General features: G+C 35.8%; 1 protein-coding gene across 32 annotated transcripts in view; it reads right to left on the reverse strand.

Moving 5' to 3' along the window:
• Positions 1 to 14,240, reverse strand: part of LOC128696092 (collagen alpha chain CG42342) — a 672,233-nt gene that overhangs the window by 84,817 nt on the left and 573,176 nt on the right. For 27 of the 32 annotated variants that reach the window (XM_070094994.1, XM_070095004.1, XM_070094998.1 and 24 more), the window contains 5 exons: positions 8,977 to 9,070; positions 7,214 to 7,338; positions 5,130 to 5,229; positions 2,266 to 2,471; positions 1,696 to 1,740 (listed from right to left, as the gene is read on the reverse strand). In XM_070094994.1, the coding sequence (XP_069951095.1) occupies positions 1,696 to 1,740; positions 2,266 to 2,471; positions 5,130 to 5,229; positions 7,214 to 7,338; positions 8,977 to 9,070 (570 nt within the window). The remainder of the gene's footprint in view (positions 1 to 1,695; positions 1,741 to 2,265; positions 2,472 to 5,129; positions 5,230 to 7,213; positions 7,339 to 8,976; positions 9,071 to 14,240) is intronic. The other 5 variants (XM_070095014.1, XM_070095015.1, XM_070095016.1 and 2 more) reach the window with 1 other exon arrangement.

A 14,240-nucleotide genomic window follows, 5' to 3' on the forward strand; every position in this document is an offset into this window, starting at 1 on the left:
AAGCCTTTTGCTAATGGAAATGTTGAATATTCTTGATACAAATCAGTTTCATATGATTACTGTCATCGAGCATGACCCATGGCCGGGCTCCAGGGGTAATAAGCCTCTTGGAACTCAAAGATATGAATTGGCAATGCAACTAAGTCACACACTCAAAATATGTAAATTAAAAAAACTGATGCTCTTAAGCTGTCATGGTAAAATGTAAATTAAGACAGGTGGTGAGGGACAAAGGAAGACAGCAAATCCTTCTATGTCACAAATCTTGATACTGCTGGATTACACAGTTTTTGTCACAGCTCTGAATGACTCGTATAGATTTAATACTTTTCTAAATACAGTATAATAATGTACAGCTTTACCTGCTATATATATCCTACAAAATTAGAGTTTATATCTTTTGCATGTGTGACAGAACATTGTATTTAAACCATCAGTCTACCAAAAATATGTGGTAAACAAAACTGCATGAGGCAGAAGATCTTCTGTGTGTACTGACTTACGAGTCTTTTCGGTCAGCAGCTGGGTGCATCTGGTGCCCATCCTGCTGGACCAATAACAAGACACAGCAGCCTTATATAAAATCAAATTCTTAATTTTGGTGTATGTACAACAGCAAAAATTGAGCATATTCATAAACTTTTAGAATGAATAAATTTAAACTTGGATATTTTAAATAAGGTAATACTAATTTATTTTCAAAACAGATACCACTATACTTACGTTCAAACATTAACCCATTTGCAAAATACAATACCATATGTAAAGTGGAAGAGAGGAAGGTGGTTGCCTTGATAATGGTGAAGGGATCTTGATCTGAGGAACTGGAGATACTTCCCCCTTTCCTCAGATCAAACCTGTTCAGCAAGTCACCATGAATATAACACCATTCCCCAGGCACTATATAACCTTTACAGGTTTGCCATATCCCCTAAAATATGTAATTACAATAATCATCTTTGATTTAATACGGCAGGCCCTTATTATCCCCAGTATTTCTATCCATGGTTTTGGTTACCCATACCTTATCTCTTAACCCGTAAACGGTCCAAGTAGATCTACGTTCACATGTGTAGTGCTACAAAAGTAGATCTACATTTTTTTTTACATATTTTCAAATATAACAAAAAAAAAAAAAAGTAGATCAAAGTTTTTTTACACATTTTCAAATGTAAAAAAACGAAAAGAAGATCTACTTGTTTTACATACTTTCAAATGTTGAAAAAATGTATATATACGTTTGGACCGTTTACGGGTTAAACTGTACAGTGGGGAACCTTGCCACCCATGGCAATACCAAGTACATTTTTCAATATATCCAGAGCTTAAAGTTAATTAAAGATATCTTAAAGCAGCTTTCAAGAAAAGTATTAAGATATTCTAAGATTTCAAAATAAATATCTGTAAATGAGAGTAAAATGCTTGTGCATTCAAATCACTACTAGTAAAAAAACAAGATTTTACAGTAGCTTTTCACTTCTAAATTAATTTGTTTCACAAATGGTAATATCTCTTTCATCAGGTAGTTGAGAAACTACTGTATATGAGTAAATATGTAAATGCTAAGTGAATAACTAACAAAGCTTTATAGAATAGTATAATTTCATATTTCAGATCTGTTGTATACTGCTTAGTATTTACTTTTAAAAACTGATCAATCTTAAAACTATTGTTAGTCAATGCGTTCACACTCACCGAGTCTCCTTTGTCACCTTTGTCTCCTTTGAGTCCAGGCAAACCCTAAACCAAGAAGTAACTATGTTGTTATAATACATAACATAAAACATTTCCTGTACTAAACACTAATGCACAATTTTTTTCAACAAACCAGCTGTAACCCACCAAGGCAGGTGATCTAAAAAGAAAAACAAAAGTTTTTCTTTTTAAATTTGGTAATTTTGGCATTTAGTCACCTCTTATGACAAGGTAAATAATTTAATAAATTCTCTTCTTTAATACTTTACATTAAAACAATATCATATCATAGGAAAACTATCATATACAAACTAAAAAATTTTTTTACAGGTAGTATAATAGTAAAATATTAAATCTGTCCTTCCTTCTTAAAAATACACATTAAATGATACCATATCAATATACACAGTAGATATGAGGGGTAAAGTATTTGTAAAATAAAATATTTGCCAAGTTTTACAAGATGAATTTTGCAAGTACTAAATATTTGACTTAATTTATGAAACTATGCTTAGAAGTATGTAAACCATCAAATGGAAAAAAAAGTTTGTATTGTGCTTCAGCACTTACTGGGGGTCCTGGTAAGCCTGGTGGTCCCATCAAACCTGGTGGGCCAATGTCACCATATTCACCCTTCTCACCCTTAGGGCCTAACGCTCCAGGCAGCCCAGGTGGTCCCTGAGGTCCAGACTCACCATGAAGTCCATCTACACCTGCTGGACCCCGAGGCCCAATCTCTCCCTTGGGGCCTTGGATACCCGTTGATCCTTTCTCTCCTTCAAGAGAGAAAAAGAAAAAATCATAAAATATTTAAGGTTATTATTTTGTAGAAGACCCACCTAGGAATAACTAAACAAAGCACCTGTTCCCCCCAACTACTAGACCACTATGACATGGTTTTGGATTCTGTGAAACAAACAAAATGCTCATGTAATATATTAAAAACTGAGAAAGCCTTGAACAAGTGTGATCATGGTGCAATAATACACAAAATGCAAACAAAAGAATAACTAGAATAAGGGGAAGATGGATAAAAGCTACAAATCCAACAACTCTAACGAAAAATAGTAACAATCAAAAGGTAAATTCAAAGGCCACCCTAGTGAAAAGCTCTGTTCTTGGAGGCACGTTTTGCAGGTGAAACTGGAATCTGTAAGAGTGACAGCCATTGGGGACACAGCAAACCTCCAAGCCAATGTAAATTAAGCTTTGCAGTTGGTTACAGACAACAATGATTTTCAAGAAGAAAGAATTTCAGCAAACTCGCAGGTAAACCACTGCAAACCTCACTACCAGGTCAACAGTGCTGGTGCTGCAGCTCCAATATAGTAAACCTAAATTTAACAAACCCTATTTATGGATTTCAGATTCAATGGTCAAAATCTGTGACTGAGTATACAAATGCAATGGACAAAGTCTATTAAATCCATAACTGTTCATTATTCTTACGGCCTTCAGGGTAAATTCATTTTGGCTTTAATGGACTTTGTCCATTAAATCAGAATGTTTGTAATTTTTTGTAGTTCAATGGGTCTTCCATAGTCTTTTCTAAATATCAGCCCAAAAAGCTATTTCCACTTGTCAGCTTACTGTACCCTCTCCTAATAAAATATAAAACACACATGTGATACCTTAAAAATCAATATGATTATAATGAATGACAACTCCCAAGCAATTTTTTTTATGCATCAGTCACATTCTCACAAACTGCAATAAAGGAGATATGCAATACCAGAAGGATTGTACTGTACCTATGGATTTGACTTGGTCATATGACAGACAGTTCAGTTCAAGAGTGACTTGGTTTTCTGCATAACCTAAAACTAAACAGATTTCATTAAGGATGAATGTATCCTAATTAGAAAGTTATAATCTTAACTGGATTACAATCAGCAAATATGACAAAAAAAAAATCATCTATAATATCTTGTAATGAAAAAATCTTCACTCTGAAGTAATGAAGAAAAGAATGTACAGTGGAACCTCAAAAATCGAACTTAATCCGTTCCAGGAGCTAGTTCTAAATTCGAAAAGTCTGAAATTTGAAGCAATATTTCCCATAAGAAATAATGGAAATACAATTAATCTGTTCCAGAAACCCAAAAATATTCACACAAAAAATACATTTTACAGAGATTAATTACAGATTTACATACAACAAATACTGTACTAGTGTTTTTAATTATGTATAGTAATACATATAAAATAACATTTTTACTTACCTTTATTGAAGACTGGTGATGGCATCTGGAAGATAGGGAGGAGGAGAGAGGGAGTTGGGGCTAGTGTTTGGAAGGAGAATCCCCCTCCATGAGGACTACAGGTAAAGCCCGCTCTGGGGTTACTTCCCTTCTCTGCCTTTTAATGCCACTAGGACCAACTTGGGAGTCACTGGACCCCTGTCTCACAAAATAACTATCCACAGTCCTCTGTTTCTGGTGCCTCTTTAACATTTCCCTAAAATGGGACATGGTTCTGTCACTGAACTTGTTGCAAAAATGGCTTGTTTCAGCTTGCTCAGGGTGGTACTTCTGCACAAACATTTGGACATCATTCCACTTGGCACAAATCTCCTTAATCTTTGAAGAAGGCACCTCATCCACTCCCTATATTAACACCTTTCGCAACATCAGCTTCCTTGATTTGTTCTTTCTTTGACAGGATAGAACCGATGGTCGACTTGTTTTTCCCATACATCCTGGCAAGCTCAACAAGTCTCACACCACTCTCATACTTCTGTAATATTTTCTTCTTCAAATCTATGGTGTTTCTCACTTTCTTTACCACAGGGGTACCACTAGCAAGTTTCTTTGGGCCCATGGCAGCTTATTTCACAGTCCCACAAGCACTAAACACAACAAAATAATCGTAAAATGCGTGAATGAGAGCGCAGGTTATTGTTCACTAAAGCATAAACAAAGCTAGACTGCTCACGGCACCTGCGCGGGGACGCGGACAGAGCGGGCGGCAGACAGGTCCCATACCCGGTGGTCCGAAAATAGGGGCGCGTTCAATAATAGGGACAGTTTGTCCGAAAAAATGGTCCTATTTTCGAAACGTTCAATATGTGATACGTTCGATTTTTGAGGTTCCACTGTATTAGCAATTAAAAAATATTCTGACTGTTAAGAGTGAGGGTAGCTGCTATCTCAGTAAAATCACCAACAAAAGTTAATTTTAGTCGAGTCACAAGTTGGAGTTACATCAACTTGTGAGTTATGTCACTTGTGAACTTTCATTAAAACAACATTATAGCTATGTAAAAATGTATACAAAACAAATTAAGATTTTTTCAAAGTGTTTAAGTTTTCATTTAACCTTTTTATATTGTAAATAAATAGTGTATTAAGGCTGCTACATCACTATCTCGTAATGCCTCAACTTGGCGTTTACACACTAACAATGCCCTCATGCTATAAAGAAGCCTCACTCGCCTTTCTCTCCTGCTGGACCAATGGTTCCTGGTTCTCCCTTGGGCCCTGCTCTTCCTGGCAGTCCCTGTGCTGCTGCTCTCCCAGACTCACCTCGTCGTCCCTGCCATCACATACCCACATGAGTAATAGTCAGTTTTATCAGTGTTAAATCACCCTTAGATATCACTGCTGTGTGAAATTGCTCTTAAGATTTAACTGATAGTGAAAGTAATGCCAAACAGTAATAAAATAAAAACTTCCAACAAAAAACATTGTATTGCATATTAAATATATCCTACTGATATTTAAAACAAAAGTAAATTAAAAACCAATTACTGTACTTCTACTGTAAACAAACATAACAAAACAAAAAAAATTAAAACAGCTTTATAGCAAAAGGTGAATAACAAGTCTGAGGCGTGTTACATTTCAAGCACTGTAGTATTTAGTTTCATAATAAACATAAGTTTCTCTTAAAATGTTAGTGTATTAATATGTTTACTGTTTTAATACTGTTAGTAACTACAGTTTATTTTACACATAACATTTACTAGGACTACACAAATACATGGTTATACTTACACAGAACACAGGACGAACACAGGGTTACTGACATCGGATTGGGTGAAGGGGTTAGTGACGTCACAGTGCCGAAAGACCATTGGTCAATCGACTGGAGAAGGTGAAGACAGGACAAACACCAACACCACAGCTGACCAATCACAAATCAGCTTACAAGGAAAATAAGGAACCCAGTTTCTGTTAGTAGCAACCACCACCAAGAACAACTTAAAACTGCGATAAGAGACCCAAACCAACCATAAGCAGAAATCAAATACAGCCCTGGCTTATCAACCATAGAGCAAAACCAAGAAAAACTACATACGTACTGTATTTATAATCTGAAGGTAACTGAATGTTTAAGTGGAAGTGGTATGCTACTTTGGCCATGCACTTATACAAGCAACAAGGCAATAACTGCAAGCAAAAACAAACAAACAAATGCAGAATGTTGTAGCAACATATATTAATACTATATACAGATAGACTGGGAGGGTTGAGTGGGATCTTGGAAAGGAAGGTACAGGTAGAAAGATGTTATGCACACACGCGCGCACACACACACACACACACACACGCACACACACACATGTGCACGCGCATGTGCACACACACTTGAAAACACACACTGCACCAATGTAATAAACACACGCATACAATTAAACATTTGTGCACACTGAGAAGCAACACATGATTGCTCTCATTCACTGCTGGAACACTTGATACAGAGATGTATACATGTAAGTACAGTATTTTGTTATTTAAAAATATGAAGCGAGTAGTTTTTGTTGATAACACCCTAACTAACAACAAATCCAATAAGTTGTAGTTGACAGTTTACAGTAGCATGTGAGGCATTACACATTTTCAAGCATCTTACGATACAAATGTACTAGTACAAAAATGACAAATTTAAGATATTCTTGCCAACTATTTATTGTTAATATACACTAGTTGTCAATACAACTGTTGATGCACAAAAAGCACATTTTTATATTAGTGATTATTCTTACTGTATTTTTAAACAAAGCTTTAATATAAAGTGAAGCTGAGTTGTGAAGGAAGCTGTGTCTGTTCAACATATTATGTTATCTACGTATTATGAAAATTCATTAATACACTATTAAATAATAAATAACTTTACACTCTAGTACAATTAAGCACCATTTAAGGTGTTATTTACTTGATCAGCTACACTTCATAAACCAGTTATCAATATGTGGTTCAGGTTATGCCAACTGCAATGCTCAACAGAAATCTTTTGTGAATTCAGGTCACAACTATACTCCATGACCACCAAGAACTAAATTCAATGCTGCAGTACATATCCACTACACACCTGCCATTTGTTGGCATACCACAGAAAGAAAGCATTCCAAGATGACAATTACATGATGGTAATGAATGGTAGAGAAAGCACACGCCTTGCATTATCGCATCTACAGTGGCGGAAATGAAACATGGAAAGTGTGTGGAAGTGTGGGGGGGGCAGCCTGGCATACCCAGCACCAAAGAGGGTATCAAGTCAGGATAATGGTACATACCCTCTTGCCCCGTTTTCCCCTCCTGCCCCGAGGTCCTCGAGCCCCCTCTTCCCCGTCCAACCCAGGAGGGCCCATTGGACCTTCTGGTCCTTGTTCCCCTGGGGCCCCAGGAGGCCCTGAAGGACCTGTCACAACCGAGGAAAGCATCTATTTTAAAACCTCTCTCTTGCCAATGTTACACTACTGGTAAAAGTGAATGCAAAAAACAGAGCTCTACAAAATGAATGCTGTTCATCTTATGGTTATGACTGAAGATCATTATGTAGAAAAAATGCATTTTGACTTGGAGCCTGAAGGAAAATATTGATATTATAGCCTTTCTACATGGTTCTGGAACTGTACTAACACACTGCTAAGTTTTGGTCACTGATGTTTCATATTGTACTTAGCATAATGACTTGAGGTTCTTATTTTAACATACAAAATGCAGAGTAAAAAAATAAAAAGTGCATTATGTCTTTTTTACCAACCCAGCTACACAATTATAATTTTTCACAATATAAACAGGATATTACATAAGGAGAATTTCTACAGCTATTATTATAATCAAGTCACTATTCACATCCACACTTCAACACAACCTAAAATTAATATTTAAACAATTCGCCAAAACTTTCTGCATATTTATTTACCAAGTGAAGAAGGTAAGCAGCACCCAACTGCTTGTACAGTAATGATGTAAACTATGAGTTACTGCAGTAACCACAATAATAAACTAGCACAATAAATTTAAAAGTAATTTACAAGCAAAAACAAAATAAGTGAACACTAAAATTACAAGATTGCTGTAGGCCACACAATGTTGCTGCAGCAGGAATTTGATGAAAAACCGGAACAATTTCTATTAAAAAAGCAAAAAAATTTATTTCCATTATTATGGCCATGTTTCCTTGAACAAATCACTTCTCAACTGATCTTTTTCTTCCTTTTATAATACACAAACCATTTCCAACCAAGGCAGGAAGACCAAACAATAAGGAAAACCAATTTCCTCCTTTTTCCTTTACTGTAACTGCATATACAAACAGGCATTAAAACCCTGTCATTCCAGCATTTTAGCTGTCTTCTAAGGCATGCATGGCTTACAGGGAAAGATGTCTAAACCACTTCTTTCTATACATCATAAACAGAACCTTCAAAATTCTTCTAATTATACATTCTTGCCTGCAACAACCCCAAGGAAATTCAGTTAATTTAATTAGTGACAACTGGCAGCTAAATCTCTTTCACAGAGGCATTCTTTTAAGTAGACAGCTGAGACAGCTGAACTTCAGATGTAACTGATATATACGAACCAACAGATGCCCTCACAATGTATTGGAGTCTACAATACAGTACTGCACAGAACCATGTATATACCTGTACACTAAATCAGCAGCAATTAATTTTTTCTTAAATCAGACTACAATACTTTATAAGGCTATAATACTCTGTTTACCAACAATACTGCAGTCATACATATATTTTTGATAAGCTTACAATATCAACAGTCATTACCTAGTTTATAATTACAATAAATACATTATACAGGGATTAACCAGGATCACAATTATTTCATACACAAAACACTTACAATAACCAAGTTAACCTTTATAGGAGCTAGGTTGCTTAGTACCATGTCATCTCTTGCAATACTGTATGGTATTCTACAATAATCCATAACAACATCCAGGATCCATATGAGGTTATTACTATCTTTCCCATTCGTTCTTCTTTATTATATGGCATCTGGAATCATAAAACAAGAAATTAATAAAACTTACCAGGCTGACCTGGGGGTCCTTCAAGAATACCAGCAGGAATTTCCTTTCCGTTGACGGTAGTGATACCGCGGTCACCTTTCTGCCCTTTTTCACCCTGGAGAGGAGCCATCGCGGGTCAGTCAGGATATGAAAGGGGGATTAGGCGTTTACTAGGAAGGGATATGAAGACGGGCCATGGGTGGAATAAGTATGTCACTGGCTGGTGGCACTAGACAAAATATGATGTACCATATTATGAAAGCAGCTAGGTCAAGAAGATAGTAGGAGATGAAAGAGATACAAGGAAGTGAAATGGGTAAACTTAAGATAAAAAGACAAAGGAGGTACTGTACTGCGGACAGAATCATTGAGAGGGATAGTAGAAGTGGCGTGAGACAGACAGAGGAAAGGAATCAGTGTGGTAAGTTCATGCCCTGGTAAGAAGGCAAGAGACTTCAAATTCGAAAGTGAGCAGGAGTATTCTAAGGAAAAATGTTGTAAAATATGAAGTAAAATGCTGAAAATGATATAAGAAACAAAAAAAAGAGAAACACAGGAGGAGGGCAAAAGACTGAAGAAGGTTTAACCCTTTGACTGTTTACGCCATATAAATACGTCTTACGCGCCACTGTTTCTGACGTATATATACTCAATAATTCTAGCGGCTTCAAATCAAGCGGGAGAAAGCTGGTAGGCCCACATGTGAGAGAATGGGTCTGTGTGGTCAGTGTGCACCACATAAAAAAAATCCTGCAGCACACAGTGCGTAATGAGAAAAAAAAAACTGATCGTTTTTTTGGATTAAAACACTGACTTTGAGGTGTATTTTCGTATAGTATTTATCGTTGTATTCGCACTTTCATGGTCTTAGGTGATAAAATGGAAAACATATTACAGAAATAGAGATGATTTTCATTACTCTGACGATGAAAACGACCTTGAAACTGAGCTCAACTTAGCGGAAATGTTTGATTTTTACCAATGTTCAGGAGTAAACAAATCACACCATACGTCCAATACACATCAACTGGGGAGTCGAATATTCTTTCACTAGTGCACTGATATTATTTGTACCATTTTTACAATAATGCAGTAGCCTGCATAACAGTAAATTTTGTATTTTTTTGTATGAATAAAAAATCAAAATAGAAAGCAATAATAATATAAGAGGGGCCTAGAGATGTGACTAATGAACAGAGAATATGTTATTTTAGTGCCAAGAATGTCTACCTTGTTTATTCTGGACCCTATTTTGAAATTATCATCTTTTTTAATTTGCGTGAAATTGGCCAAATTGCCAATTTCTGACCACTATATTGGGTAGTTTAAATTGGTAAATGGGCAGTTTCTTGTACTCAGCTGATAGATAAAATGGAGTTCTAAAGAAATAGCTATGAGTTTGGTCAACTGGAACAATGGAATTGGCTGAAAGCGCCGATACGCATATGTCACCGAGACCGCTAACTTCGTGGGAGCGTAATTCCGTGAGTTTTCGACCAAATTTCGAACTTTTGGTGTCATTACCATCGGGGAAAGATTCTATATCATTTCATAAGAAAAAATAATTTTTTTTTTTCAAAAATTTATCGACATAGAATGACAGTTTCAGAAAGGGGCCTGCGACAGTCAAAGGGTTAAGCAAGTGTTTTCAGAAATACAAAATATAGAAAAAAGACTACATTACTGAAATTCTAATGATGTTAAGCAGGGTGTACAAATAACAGAAAAAGAAAGCCAAAAAATAAAAAAGTTAATTATTTGGGAAGATAATCAAGAGGAAGCAACAGGATTAAAAAGAGACAAGACTAAATCAAGAAGGGAAAAAGAAAGAAGATACGAACACAAGAATTAAAGAAGTGAAGAATAGAAGGGATGGCTACATACTCCTAAGAAAATAATGAGTTGTGTATTTAGAATAAAGAACATGGGAAAGATGACAAAGGAGGATAATGAGGAATGGAAGGGAAAAAGAGGCTAATAGATAAGGAAGAAGTTGTAAGGCAGGAAGAATGTTAAGGGAATGAAATGTGGTACTGACTTGAAGATGTCACTAAGCCTGATCATCAGAAAAAAAAAAAAAAATCCCTTTCTTGCAATTTTGTTGTCAACATTTTTAGATGGGATTTTAGAATACCAAGCATTATGTAATATTTGTGTGTAAACAAATTGTCTTAAGTCATACACTGTAATACCCCACACTAACACACATCAACTTCTTTCTGTTCTATTTAACACAGACACACACACAGACATGCAAGGAGCTATGATTCGACCCCTGCAACCACAATTAGGCGAGTACATACAGACACACACACATACGTCAATAGTGATGTACAAGTATTTTTAATATTTTCTCAATCAGTATTACCTATATGGTAAATATTGGTTTACATATTTAACTAGAGTTTCAGGTTTACATGTGTGCCAGTGTCATGCCAAACTTTATACTAGTTAGAACAAAAAATTTTTGAATTGGAATGAAATTATACATTTATGATAAACTAAGAACACCAGTATATCGTGGAAGATTTCAGTGAAATTGGTTGGTAACCTCAAACATTAAAATCAGGTTTAATGAACTCCTTAACAAGTAAGTTATAAAAACTAGAAGATAAAAATGTAAAATATACAAAAAATATGCAAATACTACTAGCAATATAGTACATACTAAAATTACAAAGCAATTGAGAATAAAGGATGATAGAAAACCCAAAGTGCACAACAGTACCATACTGTACATGGTCAATAGAAACAAAGTATACAGTGGTACCTTGGGATACGAACTTAATTCATTCCAGAAGGCTGTTTGAGTGCCGATACTGAACGAATTTGTTTCCATAAGGAATAATGTAAATTAGATAAGTGCCTGCACTCTGAAGGAGGGGTGTTAATGTTGCAGTTTAAAAACTGTAGTGTAAAGCACCCTTCTGGCAAGACAGTGATGGAGTGAATGATGGTGAAAGTTTTTCTTTTTCGGGCCACCCTGCCTTGGTGGGAATCGGCCAGTGTGATAATAAAATAAAATAAAAAAATAATAAATAGATAAGCCTGTTTCAGACCCTGAAAAATACACTTACAAAAGCACTTACATAAATACCCTTACATAAATGTTCAAGTTTTGAGCTGTTCATATCACGAGGTACCACTGTAGCTGAGAATACTATGTACATTAATGGTTACCATAATTAAAAAAATGGTAATAACCAGTAATGTAGCAATGTGGACTACTTTCAATTTCCAGTGACCATAAACAGTACATATTGTACAGCTACACGCCTTGGCTTCATATGTAGGAATAGCAATAATCAAAATAAATAGTCAAAAGGCAAAAGAAATGAATCTATTAGATAATAATACTGTAAAAAAAGAGTAATAAAAATTAAGACAAAGATATAAAAGGAGCAAAATATTGAGAAAACTAAAGTATAGTAAATGAATGTAATGTAAAAGGCACTGACAAACAAGTAACAAGTCTAAGTAGGGATTTGGGCACTGACATTACCGATGAGCCTTTATAAAGGCTTTCAGGAAAATGGTAGTAGTAGCAGTAGTACATAAAGCGTGTTAACCTGTAAATTAGGATGAACTGTGGCAGACTAACTGGGTTAATGTGACAAGTATTGGGACTTGTAGGAGTGTTTTAAAGCAAGAACTTTGAAGTTAGACATCATAACTCCTTATCTTTTTTTTTTTGTAAAATCCACTAAATAAGTTCTTTTGCTATTTATTTTTCCATCCATTGTACAAACCAGAATAACACTTAATATTCCAAACATTGCTAACTTTATCATATATCCCAAACATAATACAGCACTAACCTTGTGTATTATGTATAACACAGTATTGATTTAATTAACACCAATATGGTGTACACAGACAAGAGATGATGGTATAACAGCATATCCCATACCTTTTATATACAGGAAAAGTCACAAAGACAAGTGCATATTTGAATATTAATAAAATCATTAAAAAAAATTAACATGGACAAAAACCACTGGAGTCACATTATTTAGTAAAAATCACCTTTACAAAAAAATTAGGTATTTATAGATTGCCAACTCATTAAAAGTCACTGACTTCCACAGTGGGGTATAACAGTCTGTTTCTCCTTAGATCACACCAGCAGGAACTTTTCTTGCCAGGGTGGTGTCACACTGAGGGAAACAGGTAAGCTAGGTGGTTTGGTGCTGGTCTCACCTCAACTCAAGCAGCTGGTTATGCATTGCTCCTATGAGGTCTAGTGGTGTATCTACATGTGTATCCACTGACCATATTCACAGCTCACTGTTTGCTTTGGGGATTTTGGACCCCATGGTTTTATGAGCTGCAGTAGCATCAGGCAAGTGTAATGGCACTTGGTGGCTACTTGAAGGTTAACTAAAACAATTTCTGTGGCCACTACCCCCACAGCCCAGCTTGAGATCAGGCTTTCTAAGCGATGTTCTGATTAGCCAGGCTATTGGTGCTAGCCGCATAAGAGTCAAACACATTCACCACAGCAGGGCTGAACAGGAGCTGACAATATTTATCAAGCTCCCTCTTGAAGATAGTTTGGGGGTCTGTTGGTAATTTTCTTATAGATGAAGGGAGGTTGTCTGAAAGTCTGTTACTTTTCACTTACTCAGTTCTCTTGCACTCACTGCACCCCTGCACTGTTTGCCACGACTTGCTTTTGTAGGGCGTGACTTCTGCATGCAAAATTATTAGTTGTTTTATTGTACAAGTATTTACAAAGCACAATCTGTGCTAACTTGCTACTGTTATGATCAATTCACTCAAATTATATACTGGTAAATCATAATCACAATCCAACTCTCAAGCAACTTCTAGTACTGTCTGCAAAGGATGATACTGTTCTATTATTAATGTTTCTGATTATGTTGGAGATAAGTATGAGAAAAAGAATTAAGGTGAGCAATGTAACTTGGGAAACTGAGATTTTTCACTGTTGCTGCCTTTTTATTTTACTTATCCATTTCTCTTTGGTTATTTCGAGTATTATTACACTATGATAAGACTTGTTGAAGGCTCATGCAGAGTCTGTGTGCACTACATCTGCATTTTGTTTGTTTTTTAGTGCATGCAAGAACCATGTTGTAATGATTCGACAATTGTGAAAGGGAGAAGCAGCTTGCTCTTAACTCATGTTGCCCTAGTTTGTGCAATTCTGGCCAATGCATGTACATGTATGTTTAAAGATTTTAATGTGGGATGACAGTACTAGGGCTAGTTTTTTGCAGCTGCTTTACAACTACCTTTGTGGAGTGGAATTGTATCTGGTT

The sequence above is a fragment of the Cherax quadricarinatus genome, chromosome 48 (assembly GCF_038502225.1).
Source record: "Cherax quadricarinatus isolate ZL_2023a chromosome 48, ASM3850222v1, whole genome shotgun sequence".
Lineage (NCBI taxonomy): Eukaryota > Metazoa > Arthropoda > Malacostraca > Decapoda > Parastacidae > Cherax > Cherax quadricarinatus.